Source organism: Apiospora kogelbergensis (assembly GCF_038363985.1).
Source record: "Apiospora kogelbergensis strain CBS 113332 chromosome Unknown utg000007l_segment0_segment0, whole genome shotgun sequence".
NCBI lineage: Eukaryota > Fungi > Ascomycota > Sordariomycetes > Amphisphaeriales > Apiosporaceae > Apiospora > Apiospora kogelbergensis.
The window spans coordinates 1,771,219-1,791,156 of NW_027117424.1; the positions used below are offsets into that span (position 1 = coordinate 1,771,219).

Consider the following 19,938-nt stretch of genomic DNA (forward strand, 5'->3'; position numbering starts at 1 on the left):
ATCGGGGAGACATTCGCAATTTCAGTTTGAGGGAAGAAAAGGATAATGCAAAAGGGGGGTTTGGCAAGTTGGAGAGCAACTACCAACTTTCATGACTTTGTGTGTATCAATTCAATGTCCCAGCTCCCTCCCGAGTTTCGTGGAGCATGTGAAGGTTTGACCCCCGAAGGATGTCGCACGTATTCCCCCTGCCGTTCAGCGTGCGTGCGTGTCCAGGTGGGTGGGAGAGCTGAACCCGGCATACGACAGCGGTACCTTCCCTGTGGAAAACGCCCTGGAAGGTAAGGTTAGCGGTCGAAGTGTCGCAGCCACGCTAACTTTCGGCGGGGTGTTGGGGGTAGGGGGCCAAGTCAGGCTATTCATGCGTCATTCCGAGTAAGGGACTGGCCGAGACAGTGCGTAATTGGATGTGTCCAAGTCAGGGGGTGTGTAAGTATGTACATACGCTCCGGGGAGTCTCAAGTCGTTGGACAATGAGAGTTGCTATTGCTACCAAAGAATACTTCTCCGTAGCTATTTCGCGCCATGACGTTCTTGGATTCAGAATACCGGGACTGTTTGCAATGAGAAACAGAAGCGTGCGTGGGTGAATATATGTCCCCTACAGTGGCATAATTGGCTTGATAGGTGCACATGGAGTGCCACTTTTAGCGCCTTCTGGGACAACAACACCTGGAGCACCACAACTGACGCCCGTCGTTAACGCCTTCGGTGACATACTTTCCGATCCCGGTCAAGTCGATTCGGGGCCAACAACAAATCCTCTCACTTACTCCGTAATGTTCGATCCCTTCTGCTCAAGAGGGTGTCGATTACTTCCTGCATAGAGACGGGTTATTCTGTATCGGGCGCCTCAAAGGGCGAGCGGAGTACAAACCATCTCTCTGTATAACACCTTTCCACGGTCCCGCATCCATTACAGTACGACCTGCACACACAGCGGCGAAATGTCGATGCTACAACTTGAGAAGGAGCTGGGGAAGCTCACCAAGTCGGCGAGATTGTCTGAAGCAGTACAGGATGTCGACAAGATCATCGATATGCTGACCGAAGCGAGGCAGAGAGTGGCAGAATCAGGTCGGTGGCCCTTTGACCCGTCCAAGTCGACGTTATACTAATTCGCAATTCCACAGGCAACGACCCTCACACGACAATCCTTACCCTGACGAAGCTGCAGAACCCTATCCGGGAAGGCCTGGAGGCTGTGAACGAAGACTTGAAAGGTGTACACAAGGGCCAAAACAAGTTTGGGAAGGCTTTACAACAAGCGTTTACAAATGAGAAGGTCATCAAGGGCACTTTGCCCACCGAACATGACCCCATGGCTGCGAATCCGGACCTCATAAACCGCGCCATCGCTATGCACCTTTTACGGGAAGGCCAGTTTGGTGTCGCATCTACCTTTATTAGCGAGGCCCAGCCGCAAGAAGAGGACTCGATGGCGCAGTTCCAGTCCCAGCTATCTCCAGCAACGCTTGCTTCACCAACGTCGCCGCGGTCTCCCACACCCACTGATGTGCCCATAGTGGATGCTGACCCGTCTTCTGACCTGTCGGCCTTTCACTCGGAGGCCCTCCAAGCCTCTTTCGCGTCCATGTACTCCATCCTTTCATCCCTCAAAGCACATGACTTACTCCCAGCGATAACATGGGCGCGGAACAATTGCGCCGAGCTCGAGGCCAGGGGCTCCAACCTCGAATTCGAGCTCTGTAAACTGCAATTCATCTGGCTATTCAAGGGCCCAGAAGTGAACGGTCTACCGGACACGCCGGCCAACGGACGATCGGGAGCGCTTCAGTATGCTCGAAACAACTTCGGACACTTTCAACAACGCCATCTACGAGAAATCCAGCAGCTAAGCTGCGCCATGGTTTACTCAGCTAACCTAGGGGCTTCTCCGTACCGTGCCATGTTTGACATTACGCTCGCATTCGATGAGGTGGCGGCGTCATTTACTCGCGAATTCTGCTCGCTGCTCGGACTCTCGGCCGAGTCTCCTCTCTACGTGGCCGCCACGGCTGGCTCGATAGCGTTGCCACAGCTTATGAAGTTCCTCAATAAAGTCAAGGGTAAAGGGACCGAATGGACCACGGATCAAGAGCTGGCCTTTGAGACACCGCTGCCAAGGAGCATGGTATACCACTCGATCTTCGTGTGTCCCGTCAGCAAGGAGCAGACTACCGACGCCAACCCGCCCATGATGCTTCCATGCGGGCATGTGCTTGCGCGTGAAAGCCTGCAGCGACTTTGTAAGAACAACAAGTGCAAGTGCCCTTACTGCCCAAACGAAGGCCGCCTACAGGAAGCGAGGGAAATTGTTTTGTAAAGATGGAATTTGTAGCGGCTTTGTACTGAGCCTGGTGAGGTAAGGAAACCCGGCGTTCTACGGCTACTTGTTTGTGAGGGGTTCCGGCGTTTTAAGAGGTCACTGACACTTCGCTGCTCTGTACCTGGCGTTGAGGGATAGCGGGGCTGCCATGAACTCATGGCGGTTGTAAATATGTTAGCCACTCATGTGGGCTTCCTGAATCAAATGCAAAGCGATTGAATTATCAAGTACTCAAATGGCGTGATAAGATGTGTGGCCTTGCCTCTGACTCAAGCAAGCACACGTTCTCATGTCTACGGAGTGCGGAATGGGCTTGGCATTAACTTAACTTGGACTGTCGAGCCATTCAACATGGGATACTTCCCCCTATCAGTGTAATTTGGGCAATACGGGGTACGTTAGTTACCAGATCCGGGCCTGCGTCTCTGTTGGGCCAATTTACTGATTCCGCACCTGGCACTGGAGTGGGGCGCTTTATTCCAACCACCCCCTGCTATTAACCAACGCCCAAGCCAGGCACCATGTAAGATCGGGAGCAACCTTTCATCCAACAGCTTTTGTCTGCCCCATCATCTCGTCAATCCCACCAATGCTTTCTACGTTGATTTGTCGAGTGACCACGGTCTAAACCAGTAGCCACAATGGCCGCTGTTCTGACCTCGTCAGAAGGTCCCAGGATTCCTAATGTGTCTCAAGTATGTTCGCGTCTGGAAACCCAAAGGATGGCCTTGTAGCTAACCTCGTATATGTGCTAGGCAGACATAGCAGCATTTCATTCCGAGCATTTCTCCTTGACTGCAATCCAGCACTTTTCCTCGTATTTTATTGAGAACCTAACAGCAATCAAAGAGAACGCGTACGACGCTAATGACGAATACTTCGAAGAAGACGAGGACGAGGACGGGTTGGGTTATTATTCGGACGGGGTGAAACGCACCTTGACCGACGAACAGATTGCCATTTTCCGGCATTCGGAGATCGAGAACCTGCGGCGCGAGAAGGCCAACGGTAAGAAGGGCTCTGACTTCCAGAACGATCAAAGCAAAACCATTCCGCCAGACACGGATTCCACCAGGCGAGACGAAGTACAGCACGCCTCACTTAGTGAAGATGGCGAACTGGAGTCTGACACGCCCCAGCCGACGTTGGCGACGGTGAAGAGGAGGAAGGCCAGGAAAAACAAGAAGAAAGCTAGGAATGCCGCTCACAATGCCCAGCAGAACGAACCAGGCTGGTTCAAGAAGAACGTCAAGCCAGACCTGCGCAAGAGAACCTGGGACAAGGTCGAGACGGGAATGGACTCGTTGGACTACGAGGATACCCCTCAGCCGGAATCTGGTAACAATGCCGGGCCTGCCACCCAGAGACGGAAGATTTCCTATGATGACTGAGATTCCCGTGCAACAATACTACAGCGTTGACGTCTGCTCGGCCATGGGATGTGTCGGTTTGGCGATAAGCTCGTCCTTCCCAAATAGAAAGGGAGGAAGCACAGAGGTGGTGGATGTATCACATACGCAACCAACACTTCACACAGTAAGGTCAGTCTTCAACCCATTGAATTTGCCCAGCCTCGCCTCGCATGATGAAACATTTTATCGTCATCCTTAGCCGGAAGTTTTGGCCGGGTCAGTCAAAGCATGGGACCAGTTGAAACTGGTTTACCGGTGATTATCTGGCTTAGGACCGGACGTATGTCGACTTAATCTTCTCTCTGAAACCGCAGGCTTTGCCTATCTACAATGCACAACATATTCGTCTTGGGGAACTATGTTACTAACGAAAGCAACTCCAGTACCTATACAAACTTGAAGAATCATATCGAGGACCACCAGAAATGGGTATCTCCTAGGATGTGGGTGACGTGACCATGACTGCGAGCCGGGGTCTTGATGGACTCTATCATTGGCAGCAATGATTCTCAAGGTGGGAGGGATAGTAAGCATGAGCAAGTATATAATCGTATAATCACATATGTAATGAAGAAGATCAATCGCAGCCTTGCATAAAATATATATGTACGTACGTGCTAGATGCAGCCAGCAGATGTGGAGGCGGGAAGTGCCAGTAGCACGCACTGATTGGGTTGGAGGGGTGGCCCTTTTTACTGGCCCTTTTCCCCGTGCCTACCGACCTGCCTGCTGCGTCTTGCCTTATCTCCACAGCCCACCAAGCAAGTTTGGCTGCTTCTGGTCCCGGACTTGTTTAGGGAGCCTGACATTTCACCCAAGGTTCGACTTGGAACTTGAATTCAATTGTGAAGGCTCGGCACCCCTCCTTCCAGGTAAACCCAGATCGCATCGCATCGCAGCGCCCTCTCTTCCCCTTCCACCTTCAGCTTCCCGCCCCGTCCTGGCCCGTCTCTATATCGCTCGTCAACAACAGCTTTCCATTCGCATCGTGGTGAGCGCCGCCGCAACGCCGCAATCATGGCCCGCGTCTACGCAGACTACAACCAGACCATGCCCCGGAGCTACTGGGACTATGACTCTGTTAACATCAGTGAGTTGCAATCCCATGCCGCCCATGGTCCAGTCGCTATCCTAATGCTCCTCCTGGGCCGGCGTCTCGACATGTTGTCGCGCACGCGCACCGGTCCTCTCTGGCCTCCGAATTGTCCATCAAACCATACCAACGCACGTCTGGCTAACCTCGATCTCTCTCTTTTTTCTAGGCTGGGGTGTACTGGAAAACTACGAGGTCGTGCGCAAGATCGGTACGTGATACGAGGTTCCGGCCCTTCGTTCCCTATACATTGTGTTGCTGTTGTAGCGACCTCAGATACCCCGATACTTGACTTGGGGCTAACGTACGACTTTTCCGCATCCAGGCCGCGGAAAGTACTCGGAGGTGTTCGAGGGCATCAACATTGTTAACTACCAGAAGTGCGTTATCAAGGTCTTGAAGCCCGTGAAGAAGAAGAAGATCAAGCGAGAGATCAAGATCCTGCAGAATTTGTCCGGCGGGCCCAACATCGTTGCCCTACTCGACGTCGTCAGGGATAGTCAGGTGAGCACCTCATGAGTAATTTCTTTTCTAGGCTGTCAGCTGCACAAGCGCGGTCTTCTGTGCCTTCGGAAGCCCAAGGTGCTGCGCCATTGGAGCGATGGCCGCTGCACCAGCCTGTTCCTCTTTTTCGATGCACTTGTTGCGGCGGCTAACGGGTCAATTCTACGGCTTTCGTATAGAGCAAAACGCCGTCACTCATCTTCGAGTATGTGAACAACACAGACTTCCGCAGCCTCTACCCCAAATTCAACGACATTGATGTGCGCTACTACATCTTTGAGCTTCTCAAGGCTCTCGATTTCTGCCACAGCAAGGGCATCATGCACAGAGACGTCAAGCCTCATAACGTTATGATCGATCATGAGAACCGAAAGGTATGTTGCTTGTCCTTCTTTCTTCAGCCTCTTCAGCTCACACCATTTCTAGTTGCGTCTTATCGACTGGGGCCTGGCTGAATTCTACCATCCTGGTACTGAGTACAATGTGCGCGTCGCGTCCCGATACTTCAAGGGACCCGAGCTGTTGGTAGACTTCCAGGAATACGACTACAGCTTGGACATGTGGAGTTTGGGTGCTATGTTCGCGTCGATGATTTTCCGCAAGGAGCCCTTCTTCCACGGTCAGAGTAACTCTGACCAGCTCGTCAAGATCGCCAAGGTCCTCGGTACTGATGACCTGTTTGATTACCTTGACAAGTATGAGATTGAGCTCGATCCTCAATACGACGACATCCTGGGCCGTTTCCAAAAGAAACCTTGGCACAGCTTTGTCAATGGCGAGAACCAACGCTTCGTTAGCAACGAGGCCATCGATTTCCTCGACAAGTTACTTCGATACGACCACCAGGTAAGAACCAGCAACAAAACACTGTTTCACATGAACAATCTTGCTAACTTTCTGTTCAGGAGCGTTTGACTGCCAAGGAGGCCATGGCCCACCCCTATTTCGCCCCTATTCGGGATGAGGCCACTTTGACGCAGTACCTCAACGGAGCGCCCGTGAGCTCGGCATCCTGAGAGTCTGCTTTGACGATGATCACGAAGAAATCTCCGGTTTCTTTCTAGGCCACTTCTTCTCGAGATACCCCCACTGGCCACTAGCACTATGAGGCATCTTTGATTGTGTTAGATCGGAGTCGATCGTTGTTAAGGCACACTCGATGCACAATGCCCAAATGAGCATCATCCTCTCCATGAATGATTGGTCTCAATGCCACAGCCCCTTTTCCAAGCCGGAATCCTCTGGTCTAGGACGGTGTCTCTACAGGAACTCGGAGTATTTACTTGCCCTTGTGTGACTGTTCACAGCAACTGCGATATGAAACGGTTCAAGGCGTTGGCGTGAGGCAGTTTGCAACGGGGATCAACTGTTGGACAATTGCGGACAGACGATGTATGGCGTTGGGCGTTGGCTCTGTCAAAGGCAAAAAAAACATTATTCCAGGAGAATCGCATTACAAGGTATTGTTTCTGCGTATTCGTTAACGGTCCTCGAAGCGCCAGCCAATACTTAATGGCGGGCAGGAAACCTGCTGCGCGGTATGGACATCACAAAGAAGCGTATTCTAGTAGTATGGTAATGCAATCTGAACGTTTTTTATATTAAGATCATAGCTGTAATGGACTCCTGTGGAGGACGCGGGTATCCTGTAACACATCAAGGCATCCCTGTAGACACTTGATGATATACCGCCCAGTTGCGGATTACATCTATAGACCCCCTTTTCTCCAAGCGCCCCCGTCTGTGGTGACTGGCTATTGGCTATGCCACATGTGGACTGAAGATCGGACTGCCACAGTGCACACTCTTGAAGCGGTGCCGATATCGTCATAACTCTTAATAAGCCTAGGTGAAACGGGTTATGAGGGGGTTGATCTATGCATGGCGACGGGCGTCATCGCGACTATTTACTATTTGCAGCAAGTCAGGCAGAAATCGCGATCACATACAAACCCGCCGACGCCGCATCGCCTCGTGGTCCCGCCCGGAGTGCGGACCAGTCCCTCTTCCTCCTCTGCCGCGGTGGATAATGGAAGGTGGTACCTCCGGCCTGTCCGAGGCGTCTTGAGGACCCGCTGGAGCAAAGGCGAGCTAAATGCCGAAGAGCGATGGTTCGCTTTGCTCCTCCGTCTCGAGACGGATGACGACGAGGCACCGACTCCCAGTCCCAATGCTCTTGAGTCCGTGGCCGGCACGTAGCGCGACCCCGATCGCGCCGTAGACCCCAGACTGCGGCGGTTGCGAGCCCTGTGCGACGGCGTCAGGGGTTCGGCGGTGTTGCGTGGCGGTGATGACGATGGGGGAATGTCTTCGTGTCTCGAGGAAGTGGGCGTGTGAGCGAGGATACTGATCTCGTCCTCGTCGTCCGAGTTGTCGGGGACGAGAGATGCTAGGGCATGCTTCTTGGCCGACGAAGTAAGACGGTTTGTCTCAGAAGTGGTAGGTTGTTTTTTCGATTTCTTCTTCTCTTCTTCTCCTCGCTCTTCGTCGTGGGAACGCTTCTGCTTCGTCTTCTTCGTCGGAGTCCGAGGTACATCCGAGTCCACGATGGGTCGCCGTGGCTTAGCTACTGTCCAAGATGGTAATGGTAACGGCGATGGCTCGGGGCCTGAGGGATGGTTCGGAGAGACGTTTCGGGCTTCTGAGCGTGTCGTAGGACTCGAGGGGCATTGTCCTTCCACAGGGCTGCTCGCTCTTCGGGCTACTATATCGTCCGCATTCGCAGATTGGTCTACAACGATCTCCGAGCTCGCGGCTCGGACATTCTCTTCTGGTTCTTCTCCAACTTCTTGCGCAGCTGCATTTGTAATCTCGGCAACGTTTTCTTCGAACGGGGTCCGTGAGAAGTCCGTTGTCTCTACAGTTGTGGCTGTCGATGGAAACTCAACGGGTGGTGGTATCTCTTCAACCTGAGTAGTCGGAAGTTCGGTGATCTGCTTGCTTTCTAGTGTTACTGCCATTCCACTGGTGCAATTGGTCGAGGTAGAGTCTTCACCCTCGGGCTCTGCACTCTTCCCGAGGTCCGTTTCGGCGTCTTTTTGCAGCTCTGAGAATACGGGGATTTCAACCTCGTCCTCGTCGTCCGAGAAATTATAAGATGGGTCAATAAGGTTCCTCGAGAAGGACTCTGCTTGCTGTATTGGCTTGGCTGGCTCGGTACCTGCTGTCGCTTGTAGTTGTGGCTTCGAAAGATTGGTAGGCGTCGGTTCATGAGCCACACCCTCGTCCTTTGAGTCCGCGGAATGATCGAGCCGCGAAAGGAATATACTTTCAGCAGCCTCGATGAATGCTTCGTTTCCAACGTCACCGGGCCGGAGCTCCTCTGTTATATCCGAAGGGGGTCCCTCAATCAAGGAACCCGAGTCGTCTGGGACATCTGCAATTACCATTTCGGTGTCTGGCTGATCGTTTGGTGTTTCGAATCGCAGACGACTTTCCTCACTTGGACTGTAGTCCAGTATTGTATCCATCTCAGCCTTCGTTCTTCTCATCTTCAGCAAAGAAACGTCACCGTAGAACTCAGGTTTTGACCTTGGTCGTCCGGGCCGTCGACCTTGGGAATCACAAGTAAAAGCTTCTTCTTGTAGAGGATTCTCTTTACGGATTTTCTTTGCGACCAACTGTTTCTGGAGCATGTCACCACCTCCTGGTGTTGACCGCAGTTCTATCACGAAAGAAGAACGTTTTTCGGGTATCTGGTCATTTTTTGTTGTGCTCGAGGGCTCCACCACCCGATCCATTGGCTTATAATGTCCTTCTTGCTGTAATTGGGGCCCTGGAGACCTTGTGGAAGTAACGTTTTCCATATGGATCTTGCTGGAAACGCCAGACAATCCGTGACTTCCTGACGAGACATTGGCAGTTGTAGTGGATCCGCCTTTGGTGATTGTATCATCCCTCGAAACGTCCTCTTTTGATCTCGTAGCAGAAGGTTTTGATATATGTTCCTGCGGCTTCTGCCTCGAGGAATCTGATTGCTGTTTTGGACTGCTGTCTTCCTTGGACACACCCAGCAGCCTATCTTCGTCCTCCGCATTATCCTCATCCTCGACAAGCTCTTCTCCAAGGAACGCATCTTGGCGATTCCTGACAGCAAGCTCTTTTGCGGTAGCGATCCTCCTTGGGGCTCTACGGTGTAACAGACGGCCGATCCCACCTCCATAGCTATTTTGAAAGGGATTCATCTGCCCATGATATGCGTTCGCAAAAAGCCCTAGGTGACCTTGAGGACCTCCCATCTGGAGGTCAGGGGTCTGCCATAACGGGTCTACGGTAGCCGCGCCGAAAGCTGTAAGAGGGTGCGGCATCCCATAGTTTTGCGCTGGTGTTGGTAGTCCTGAAAAACTCGGAAGGCCGTCATTGGGTAGAGGAGGGTGTGCCCAGTGGTTCTGCAGCTGCAAGGCAGCGTTGTAGGGCGTCGAGTTCCCAGAGATCAAGGATGTGGACGTGGACGGCGGGTTCTTGCCCTGTAATATGCGCTCCTCCTCTTCCTCGTCTGCCGATAGGTCTTCCTTGTCTTTCTCGTCCTCGAGAGACAGCAAATGCCCATTGTTGATTATGACTTCGCCGGTATGCAGGTCGATCTCGTCGCCTTCGCCCTCGAAGTCACGTTCGTACTTGTCGAAGATGGACTCGAAGCGGGACTTGAGCTTGAAGGCGGCCTTTGCTCTGCTCTTGTCCAGTTCGTAGAGAGGATCCTGTCGGGCCTCGAACTCCCCTGGGTGCAAAGATAGCTCGTCGTCGTTGGCCTCGTTGTGGCGATCATCGTGCGGCGGTAGTTGGCCAACTTTAAGCCGCTTTGCAGGCGGCTCCATAATGTTGTTGTGGTCGCAGGGGCAGGCGGGCGCAAACGATAGCGCTTCGCGGTAAAGGGAGTAAAGAAGGACGTGGATGAACGGTGAAGCTCATTGCTGCTCTGTCCGCCCAAGCGCAACAAAACAATCCGTCTGGGTGGTCAGTGGTGAAGACATGTCAGAGAATAGAAGCCAGCCATGGTTGCTGGGACGGTCACAAAATCAACATTGGATTTCATCAATACGGGGTCGCTACATTGCTTAAAGTATGGGAACATAACATGCTGCAGCGACACTCCACAGCTTGCAGCCACTAAAACGCGCTACATACAGCGCAGTGGTACCTACCAGCCGCTTAAAAAGGCTTGGGTGGGGGGGCTGTGACGTTGCGGCATTGCTGCATTGCGGCATTGCAGGAAGCACATGCACTTCCAACAATACAATACCTTCCAGTAAAATACCATCGTGACCTCCTCTCAAAGCTGTCATCTCCAACCATATGCGACTCTATATTTTACGTCATCACTTTCATGGCATACTGAACTTGACTTAAACTCGACAAGCGCCGGCCTGCCACTGAGTCATTGCAACCGTCGTCTAGTATGGACTCCGGCGACCATGTATTGCCAGAAGTGTCGCACGCCTCTTAAGCTCGACAACTCATTGTCGGAGCTGAATCCTGCTGCGTATGATTTACTCATAGGTTTGTGCCCGTCATCCTGCCCGGCCTGCCCTGCTGATCCTTTGACTCTGGCCTGGTCCATGACTGACTCCGAGCATAGCTGCCTCGTCGCAACAACAATCCAAACGCCCAGCTGTCGCGCCACCTTCGTATCCCCAGGAAGCTGAAAGACGAGGCTTCTACGACAGAATCTCCAGGAATACTACGAATTCCTTGTTTAAGAAGCAAGGAACTGCACACCGCAGCGATGGGTCTTTTATTCTCTTGACCGAGTCGCAGCTCGCCCCTCCAAAACTCACGCCCGCACACGAACACCACTCTAGTCCCCAGCAGCGTCGCCAGTCCTCGGTATCAAACGGTTCTGGCACCATGGCCAACACACCCAAACCTCACGAAGCTGAGCGCATCAACAAGCTCTTCGAGATCCTCTCTGCCCGGTCCGATATCGACCATCCGGTATGTGTGGAATGCACCGACATGCTCGTCGAAGGGCTACAGAAGAGGTTGGACAGTACCATCAAGGAGAGGAACATGTTCGCCGATTACCTCAAGCAAGTCCAGGCTGATGTCCCGTCCGAAGAAGATATTTCTGCCTCGGAAAAGGCCATGGAGAAGGCCAAAAGGGACCAAGAAGAAGCTTTGAACAAGCTCATCAGGCTCGAGAACGAGCAAGAGGCTCTAGACCGAGAAATGGCCGTACTAGAGGAGGAATCAAGGAATATCGATGCGGAAGAAGAGGAGTTCTGGAGGGAGCGGAACTCCTTTGGTACCAAGCTCTCCCACTTCCAGAATGAAAGGGACAGCATCAACTCCAAGTTCGACCACGACTCCCAACTACTAATTAAGTTGCAGCGAGCAAATGTCTATAATGACACCTTTTCTATACATCACGATGGTAACTTTGCCACCATCAATGGTCTCAGACTTGGTCGCTCGTCCGCCAAACCAGTTGAATGGCCCGAGATCAATGCGGCCTGGGGACAAGCATTACTACTAGTGGTTACCGTCGCAGACAAGCTGGGCTACAAGTTTGACGGGTACGAGCCCTTGCCTATGGGCTCGACGTCCAAAATTATTCGCTATGACCATCCCTCTCCGTCCTCTAGTCGTTTGGGTTCCCGAGGAGGCCCTCCACCTGCCCCCAAAAAGCAGGTTCTCGATCTCTTCTCTTCGGGAGATTTGCCCCTGAACCTGCTGTGGCATAGGAAGTTCGACACGGCGATGGTGGCTTTCCTCGATCTGGTGAGGCAGCTTGGAGCTTTTGTCAACCAAGAGACGAGGAAAGTCAACGAGCTAGGTGCGTATATAACCGCACCTTTGGATCTACCCTACAAAATCGAAGGCGACAAGATTGGCGATGACAGGATTGGGCACTTCAGCATCAAGCTTGGGATTGCCAACGACGATAGCTGGACCAAGGCCTGCAAATTTGCCCTGACCTGCTGCAAATTCCTAATAGCACACGCGAGCAATGTCAGCCACAACGCCAATGGGCGAAGCCTGGCTTGAGGATGAGTATGAGGTTTCATTGGGATGGCGTGGAGTTACGGCGTCCACCATAGAAGACCGATCAGCACACGATCGGCTGATTTTATACGCGGTCAGCCCGTGTTACTCATAATCAATATGCTTTACGAAAATTGACGTATCCATCAGAAACATGCGTGAAAACCCCAGCCTCCTGGAGAATACACTATCTCTTATCTTACTTTGCGACCATACATGGTCTGGAATCCATCGGTTAACGAACAAGACGAACTGGTCTTCAAATCATGTGCAGGCTTGCGGCAGCTCCGTTCAAGATGGCGTAGATTCGGAAGCCGCTCATAAGCGGCGATGGGGATACGCTACTCCACTGATCTCCGCCATAACATCTGCATACTCCATCGGAAGGGCGTGGTCATGTGTAAAAGGTTGGCGCAAGCTGAGAGAATAGGCTCACTGCCTATCAGTACTACCAGTTTTAGTCAACTTGGAGCTCCTTTATCGGATGCTTAAATATGGCCCATTATTTAGCCTCAAGCAGCTTACGAGGCAGCGTGTTCGCTGATAAAATGAGCTCCTTCGACCTCTCGTGTTCCTCTTGTCTGTGTGAGAGTCGTCTCTTGTTGCGTTCAAGTCAAGAGGTCAATCATGGCATCCACATCAACCGAGTTGGTTGCGGTCTCAACACATCTGGCCAACAGACCATTTGAAGACAACTCGGCCCAAGAAAGTCAAGTATCAATACAGCAAGAGGCTGACCAGCACATCGCCCTTGCTCATGTCGATAGGCTCCCTCCTGTCGATGGGGGTAAAGATGCGTATCTCTTCCTCGCAGCCTCTTTCGCTGTCGAAGCACTGGTTTGGGGTATGCGTTGTTTGTCCTTCAAGACATTTCCCCATCCAACAATATGGCAACTTCCTAGCTAACAGTATATTCGTCGTGTCCAACTCAAAGGCTTTCCCTTCGCCTTCGGCATCTTCCAGGACTACTACTCCACCCATGCGCCATTCGAGGGCTCCCCTAACATCTCCGTCATCGGCACTTGTGCCATGGGGCTGATGTACCTGACGGCACCCCTTACCTTCGGTCTGTGCCGTATCTTCGCTCGTTGGGCCCGCTGGACGCCGATCGTTGGTCTCTTCGTCATGAGCATCTCGCTCGCTCTGAGCTCCTTCTGCGTAACGGTGCCCCAGCTCATCGCCTGCCAGGGGTGTCTCTACGCCATCGGCGGCGGCATTGCTTACGCCCCCTGCATCCTCTACCTCGACGAGTGGTTCGTCCGCCGCAAGGGCCTCGCCTACGGTATCATGTGGAGCGGCACGGGCATTGCCGGCGTCGTTCTGCCCTTGCTCTTCGAATCCCTACTGCGTTCGCTTGGTTACCAGACTACGTTGCGCCTGTGGGCCGGCGTGCTATTTGCCATCACGGCGCCGCTGGCGTTCTTCATCAAGCCACGCGTGCCCGTGTCGAGGAACACGGGGGGCTAACAGAGCCCGGCCGTTCAACTTCAAATTCCTTCTGTTGCCGTCATTCTTGATCTACCAGTCGGCCAACATCCTTGAGGCTACGGGGTTCTTCCTACCAGGTGAGTTTTTGCGTTGGACATACGGCCTTGCTTCGGTTCCAGTATGGGTTTCGGTCAAACCTGATGAACTATTCGCTGCATTATCCTTATATACGCCCTACTGGGAGTCCAAGTTTACCTGCCTTGTCACGGTCGACTATGTATACGGATCCGGTGTCCACGCACACAATGAATGAAAATCTGGTTTGCTGATAAGTCCTTCTTCCCTCCTCTCTCAGCAATCTATCTCCCCACGTACGCGCGCAGCGTCTTCGCTTCCGGTTCGCTCCCGTCCGCCACGACGATCCTTCTCATCAACGTAGCCTCGGTCGTGGGCTGCGTCGCCATGGGCTCGCTGACGGACCACTTACACGTCACGACGTGCATCCTGCTATCAACAATCGGCGCCGTCTTTTGCGTCTTCCTGGTCTGGGGCCTTGCGTCCTCCCTTGCCGGGCTCTACGCCTTCTGCATCCTGTACGGCCTCTTCGCCGGATCCTATACCTCAGCCTGGCCAGGCATCATGCGCGCCGTCATGGAGAAGGCCGCGGCTAGCGATAACGAGGGGTATGATGATAACAGCAGCAGCACCATTGACGCGGGGAGACCCACGGTGACCACACCGATGGCAGCAAGAAAAAGTACGGCCCCGTCGATACGGGCATGGTCTTCGCGTGGCTCGCGGCCGGCCGCGGCATCGGCAATGTCGTCTCGGGTCCCCTGAGCGAAGGGCTTTTGGACGGGTTGCCGTGGCTCGGACAAGCCGCAGGCGGCTACGGCTCGGGCTATGGGGGTCTCATTGTGTTCACGGGGGTAACGGCTTGTTTTGGCGGCGCCAGCTTTATCTGGAAGCGGGCCGGGTTCCTATGAGCCAATCAGGGACGGATCTTGGATGAAGATTTCCATGACTGTGCTGGTGCTGGACTGAATATCAGACATATACTCACGATATGATGAGTTATGGCTGGCTCGTACCTTGAACCTTAACGTGTACGTACCTGGGGATAGCGTGTCTATAGAAACTACTTCGGGGAGTCCGGATATAGATTGCAAAAGTTACTGTAGTCATAGCCTACATAGGTAGAAAAATTGCCGGTTAGGATGATGCGCTATTTTCTAATCTAAGTAATATATAACGTTGGTTCGATTTGTTAGATTTATAAAGGGAAAATGCTACATTATTTGAGTGTTGGTTGCCAACTGAACCCCTTTAGGATTTAGGATTCGCCTCCAATAGCAGTTGAACCAAGAAATCGAGGTATGTTGCCTTCAACGAAAGAAAAGTTGACGGCCCTTCGCATATTTTGTAAGCCTCCCTCTCGACTGATAGCGCTTGTAAAACGGGTCAAAGATAATACACCTATATACGTGAGAAAAGGGGTTAAATGAAGTGGGCATCGCGCCTCTCCAAAGTTGCGTCTGATGCCAAGTAATTAGCTACGTTCCCTCATACAATGTCACTGGGTAGAAGCGCTCGAGGTCGGTTTAGAAACAATGTGACCAGTGGTTTGCTGAATTATACCAAGATTTTCGAGGTGAAAGAGGTATTAGTATTATCCTCTTATGGTGCAATAGGTAGATACTTTTGGAGGTTCAGATCCTTAGTATGACATGATAGGTCATCTATCTCACGAACCGTCTCTTTCATCAGTGGCAAATTTACATCTCTCCGCACTGAGCGATGACCACGTCCAGGTTCGGGACGTCCTTGCCGCGGTAGCCAGTCTTTGTGGCCTCCATCTTCTTCACGACATCCATCCCATCTACGACCTTGCCGAACACTGTGTGTTTCCCATCCAAGAAAGGGGTAGGCACTGTGGTGATGAAGAATTGCGAGCCATTGGTGTTTGGGCCGGCGTTCTGTTGTTGGCCGCCTGTTAGCGCAGATTCTGAGAGAGGAAAGGGGCTCAGGTGACAGCTTACTGCCATGGAGAGAAGCCCCGGCTGCTCATGCTTCAGGGTGAAGTTTTCATCGGCGAATGCCTTGGTGCCATAAATGCACGTGCTGCCCGTGCCGTCGCCCTTGAGGAAATCGCCTCCTTGGCACATGAAGCTGGGTATCTGTTTGGGTTACTTGGGTAAGCCCGAGCAACTATCGTATGAGCAAGGTATACCCCGACAGCTCCCACTACTTACTATACGATGGAATTTGGAACCCTTGTATCCCTGAGGTTTGCCCATGGGGGTCTTGGACTCGCCGGTGCAGAACTGGCGGAAGTTCTCCGCCGTGCGCGGGACGACATCCTTGAAGAGCTCGAAGGTGATCCTACCGAGCGGCTCTCCTATTCGAAAGGCAAACAAGTCAGATCAAGGTTGACCGTGTCATACGGGCACATGTAGGCACCATCGTCACGACTGTGCCAATGATTGTTGATTGGTGGACGGCCCGGGCATATGCAAGTTCTAGTGGTCACGTGATAACCACGAGGTTAAACCCGAGTCGCATTCGGACTCGTCTTTCCATATCGCCATGCTTACCTCCGAGAGTGATATCGAAGAAGACCCTGCATGTTGGAGGAAATTGTTAGTTTCATGCCGGATTGCTCGGTACAGCTAAGACCAAAGGCAACACACAACAAGTGTGTGTCTTGTCCCTGTGTTGGTCGTGGTAGAGACACAGCCACTGCTGCCGGGATGACACCGCCTTACCACACACAGGTGAAGGGGAGGGGGAGGGCTTACAAGGGATTTCCCGAGTCTGGGAGCTGGGTAGGTGCCATGTTGTGTGCGTATGTGGGTGTTGGCTCCTCGATAGCAGGCAATTCCTATTTCCAAACCGAAGTCGCCGGAGTGTCTCGAGCTGCTGTTCGGTTTTGCCTCGGGTTCGTGGGATGATGAAGGCCGAAAATGCTCTCCACTTCCACCGCTACGAAACGAAGGTGCAGCTCAGGGTGGCGGGTGTTTGTCTGGCTTAGCAGCTTGGCTGGCGTTTGGTGGGGCGCGGGGTTGGTAGAGTTCTAGAGTTCCAGTCATCGATCCTTGTTCTGCTTCGTTGCACGCGCTGCCAATCATGAATCTGGAGATCTTGGATTGATTGGCAACATCAGGTCGCTCGCGCTCGCTATGGATCTCGCTATGGATCGGGAGTGTCTCTCTTCGGCCATGGTTCGCTTGGGAGTCCCCGCAAGCTTAAGTCGAGCTACGACACTGCTGTGCTGTAGTTGGCCAGAAGTTGGCTACCTTGAGTAACTGTCAAAAGCATGGCAGTTAGCTGCTTAGTATGCGGAAGGATCGACATCGTGTAGCCCATCCCGTGCAGATGTATGACTTCATACCATCCATGCAGTGTTGGTGCCGAGTGCCGAGAACAGAAGGATTTCCTCACTGCGGAAAGCCGGGGCAGTGAAGAGAAGGGCAATCGATATTCGAGGTATTTGGCATCGCTTCCTTGTGACCCCTCCCTAAAAGGTCGCATTCGCTGGCCGCTAATCACCTAGTCACCAGAGTCTTGTCATGGTCTCTCGGGGAATGCAAGGTGGCCGGCGATGTGACTCTGAGTATAGTTCAGTTTATATCACCATACATAGTAAGATGCGGGAGCATGCCGGATACACACCACCGATCTTGATAAATCATTTTGGCAATCGCTATTGGGAGATAATCAGACCAGCCGACTGGTTCAAGCGCTTTGGTAGGTAGGAGGAATGCCTCGATGGGGCGTGGTAAGCCTCAGCCTCGCTTTCATCGCTTGAGAATCCCACACTCCTTTTTATTTGATTTGATATATTAAGAACTACCTATCTGACTATCCTCGCCAAGCTGACTGAGCCCCTGTCCAGATTAGTACAGTTTCTCTTGGCGCACGCGACGTTAGAGTGACAAAAGTTGACTGCCTGCCGAGTTGCGTTTCGTGGCGCAATCATATCAGCAAATCTGACTCTCGTTGTTCCTAGTAGCGCGCATGAATTTGATGTAGAGCTTGTACAAGCTCTTACGTCCAATTGTACATAGGAGGCAACTCGTTGCATTTACGCTGATTCTTGATAACAGATATAGCGAAGACGATTGCAACGCACGTCGGTTGATATAGGTCAGAGCAGTTCGGCTCGTGTGTCATATCGGCGGCCGTCTCTTCAATATCAAATCTTGGCATCATCTTGGCACTGGCCGTTCTATACCCATCTTCGGGTATTCAGACACGGCGGACCATGGTCTAAATTGGGCGCCGTGGCGCAAGCCGACATATTTCTGCTTTTCTTGTCTTGGCTAGACGGCCCTTCTTGTCGTCGCTCGTGTCAACCCGATAGGCCGAACGCGCTAATGAAGCTGACAAGCCCAGGTTTGTTGTCGATCAACGACACAATGCAAGTGTTCTCGACTAGTATTCAACCTCAACCCGTGCCGTGTCCTGTCCTGTCAAAGGGGGGTTCGACGCCAGCCAGCGAACCGTTAGACGATCCCGGGTGAAGGTTGCGCGGGAGGGCGTTGTGGTACAAAGCTGTCATTCCGACACCTGATGGCCCGAAGTTCGTGATGGGGGACGGGAGTCGGCTATTACTTTATGTACGAATAGTACTACTAGTAGTATATCGAACACAGCTATTGTAGCGCCTCCCGAACGGCTGGACCTTGCAGGGGGTGAATCATAAATGCAATCCGCGAACGCCTCGATGCAACTAGCCGCCCGAGATCGTACAACTACTACAACTAGCGGTATATTCTTGCATGCGACGAGAAGGATGCCGAAGGAACTGGTCTTTCCCTTCGGTTGGCCATGATCGCACACAAATTGGGATTTGCTACGCTACCGCTGTTCTTGTTGGCAGTGGCTTCCTGAAAGCATGAGAGATCGACGATGTTGGTGTTTCCGATTGTTTGTCCTCCAATCTGGCCTCCAATTTCTGATTCATTGGAGTACTTTAGCGACGTGCATTTAGTAATTGAGGCACATTGTGTCTGTCTAATGGCTAGATGGACTTGCGATCAGCCAAAAGCTTTTCTTCATTAGCGCGTCGAGGCGCTGTTCAGCCGTTCTGCAATGGACTCTGACTCGGCTGGGCTGGCATCCGAGTCGGGTTGCCAGTTGCCTGCCATGTGCGTTGCTCGTCTGTTCTAAATACAAAGGCAAGCTCAAAACTTAGTCGTCGTGTTCCCCGGAATGCGAACCCCAGGCTCGGGCAACATGCCCGAGTGCCTGCAACACCGATCCCGCCATGGATGAATGTTTCATTCATTGAATACCCATGCTAGCATTGCCTGACACACACACACACACACACCGTCCGGCAAAGCCGTCACCCAGTGCCCAGATACGCGGCAAGCGGCTGGGGGAACCGTTGGCAGAGATTTAATGTGAGGCAAGGGGTTCTCACTGCAGTGCATCTGTGCGAGATCTTCGGTTGCTAGAACTGGAATGCGAAAGTGGTGATCGAGTAGGTAACGGACATTATGTAAGATCCAGGCGGGTAAGGTAAGTAATCAACGGGCGGTTAGGTACACTCACTTTAAGATTTTACGAGTTTATATTTTACCCAAGCAACAAGCACGGATGCATGTGCGGTCGAACCTAAAAGGCCATGTCCAGAATCCATTGCGCTCTATTCTTGCGCAACCGTTGCTGCGAGTAAGTTGGTTTCATCGTAAATGAGCCCGACATACGGTATATCCATCCAGATTGATCCGCTGCCCACTTCACGATGGAATCAGTTCGTATGGGTCCTAGTGTATTTCGATAGGCGATAGAGAATTGACTAAAAATCTCTTGTCAGACCAGGAACCGCCGAAAGTGCTGGAGTCCGAAAAAGTGCCGTCCTTTTCTTCGCTTAGTTTTTGGAAACAGACGGATTCCAACTATTTGTCCTCAAACGGACTTACTCGACCCCGTTCTTTGTCCTACATTTGGCATATCGGGAATAGACTGGCTGATCAGAAGGCCCTTGGGCGGAGGCTCAGAGGTGTAAGCAGCAGGACGGGCGCCGTCACTGGAGGTCGATTTAGCATCGTCTACTTGTTGCTACGGCTGATTCGCTTCGCCTCGCCTCGCTTCGCTTTGCGCGTGCTTTCCCTACATGCCAGTTAAGGAGGCCTTCGTAGCTGCAAATGCAGGAACTGTGTAGAAATTATGCAAAGTGAGGA

The 19,938-nt window shown here is 52.4% G+C and overlaps 7 protein-coding genes across 7 annotated transcripts; 5 read left to right on the top strand and 2 right to left on the bottom strand.

Annotated features, from left to right (window-relative positions):
• Positions 1-947: 947 nt before the first annotated feature.
• On the top strand, positions 948-2,326 carry PG998_010908 (uncharacterized protein; the record flags this gene model as incomplete). Its single annotated transcript, XM_066877724.1, has 2 exons — positions 948-1,077; positions 1,134-2,326. The coding sequence occupies 2 exons, from the start codon at positions 948-950 to the stop codon at positions 2,324-2,326; spliced, it is 1,323 nt and encodes a 440-aa protein (XP_066726778.1).
• A 644-nt stretch (positions 2,327-2,970) lies between these two features.
• PG998_010909 (uncharacterized protein) lies at positions 2,971-3,720 on the top strand (the record flags this gene model as incomplete). The annotated part of the gene is made up of 2 exons (XM_066877725.1): positions 2,971-3,024; positions 3,085-3,720. 2 exons carry the CDS (start codon positions 2,971-2,973, stop codon positions 3,718-3,720), a joined length of 690 nt encoding a protein of 229 aa, XP_066726779.1.
• A 1,038-nt stretch (positions 3,721-4,758) lies between these two features.
• On the top strand, positions 4,759-6,354 carry PG998_010910 (uncharacterized protein; the record flags this gene model as incomplete). The annotated part of the gene is made up of 6 exons (XM_066877726.1): positions 4,759-4,831; positions 5,004-5,045; positions 5,160-5,338; positions 5,518-5,712; positions 5,765-6,184; positions 6,244-6,354. 6 exons carry the CDS (start codon positions 4,759-4,761, stop codon positions 6,352-6,354), a joined length of 1,020 nt encoding a protein of 339 aa, XP_066726780.1.
• Positions 6,355-7,213: 859 nt separating this feature from the next.
• PG998_010911 (uncharacterized protein) lies at positions 7,214-10,152 on the bottom strand (the record flags this gene model as incomplete). Its single annotated transcript, XM_066877727.1, has 2 exons — positions 7,214-7,241; positions 7,292-10,152. The coding sequence occupies 2 exons, from the start codon at positions 10,150-10,152 to the stop codon at positions 7,214-7,216; spliced, it is 2,889 nt and encodes a 962-aa protein (XP_066726781.1).
• Positions 10,153-10,749: 597 nt separating this feature from the next.
• PG998_010912 (autophagy protein 6) lies at positions 10,750-12,322 on the top strand (the record flags this gene model as incomplete). Its single annotated transcript, XM_066877728.1, has 2 exons — positions 10,750-10,834; positions 10,914-12,322. 2 exons carry the CDS (start codon positions 10,750-10,752, stop codon positions 12,320-12,322), a joined length of 1,494 nt encoding a protein of 497 aa, XP_066726782.1.
• Positions 12,323-12,946: 624 nt separating this feature from the next.
• PG998_010913 (Major facilitator superfamily transporter) lies at positions 12,947-14,733 on the top strand (the record flags this gene model as incomplete). Its single annotated transcript, XM_066877729.1, has 5 exons — positions 12,947-13,163; positions 13,254-13,764; positions 13,790-13,884; positions 14,103-14,476; positions 14,500-14,733. The coding sequence occupies 5 exons, from the start codon at positions 12,947-12,949 to the stop codon at positions 14,731-14,733; spliced, it is 1,431 nt and encodes a 476-aa protein (XP_066726783.1).
• Positions 14,734-15,522: 789 nt separating this feature from the next.
• Positions 15,523-16,583, bottom strand: PG998_010914 (uncharacterized protein; the record flags this gene model as incomplete). Its single annotated transcript, XM_066877730.1, has 4 exons — positions 15,523-15,924; positions 16,000-16,145; positions 16,342-16,367; positions 16,546-16,583. 4 exons carry the CDS (start codon positions 16,581-16,583, stop codon positions 15,523-15,525), a joined length of 612 nt encoding a protein of 203 aa, XP_066726784.1.
• Positions 16,584-19,938: the final 3,355 nt, after the last annotated feature.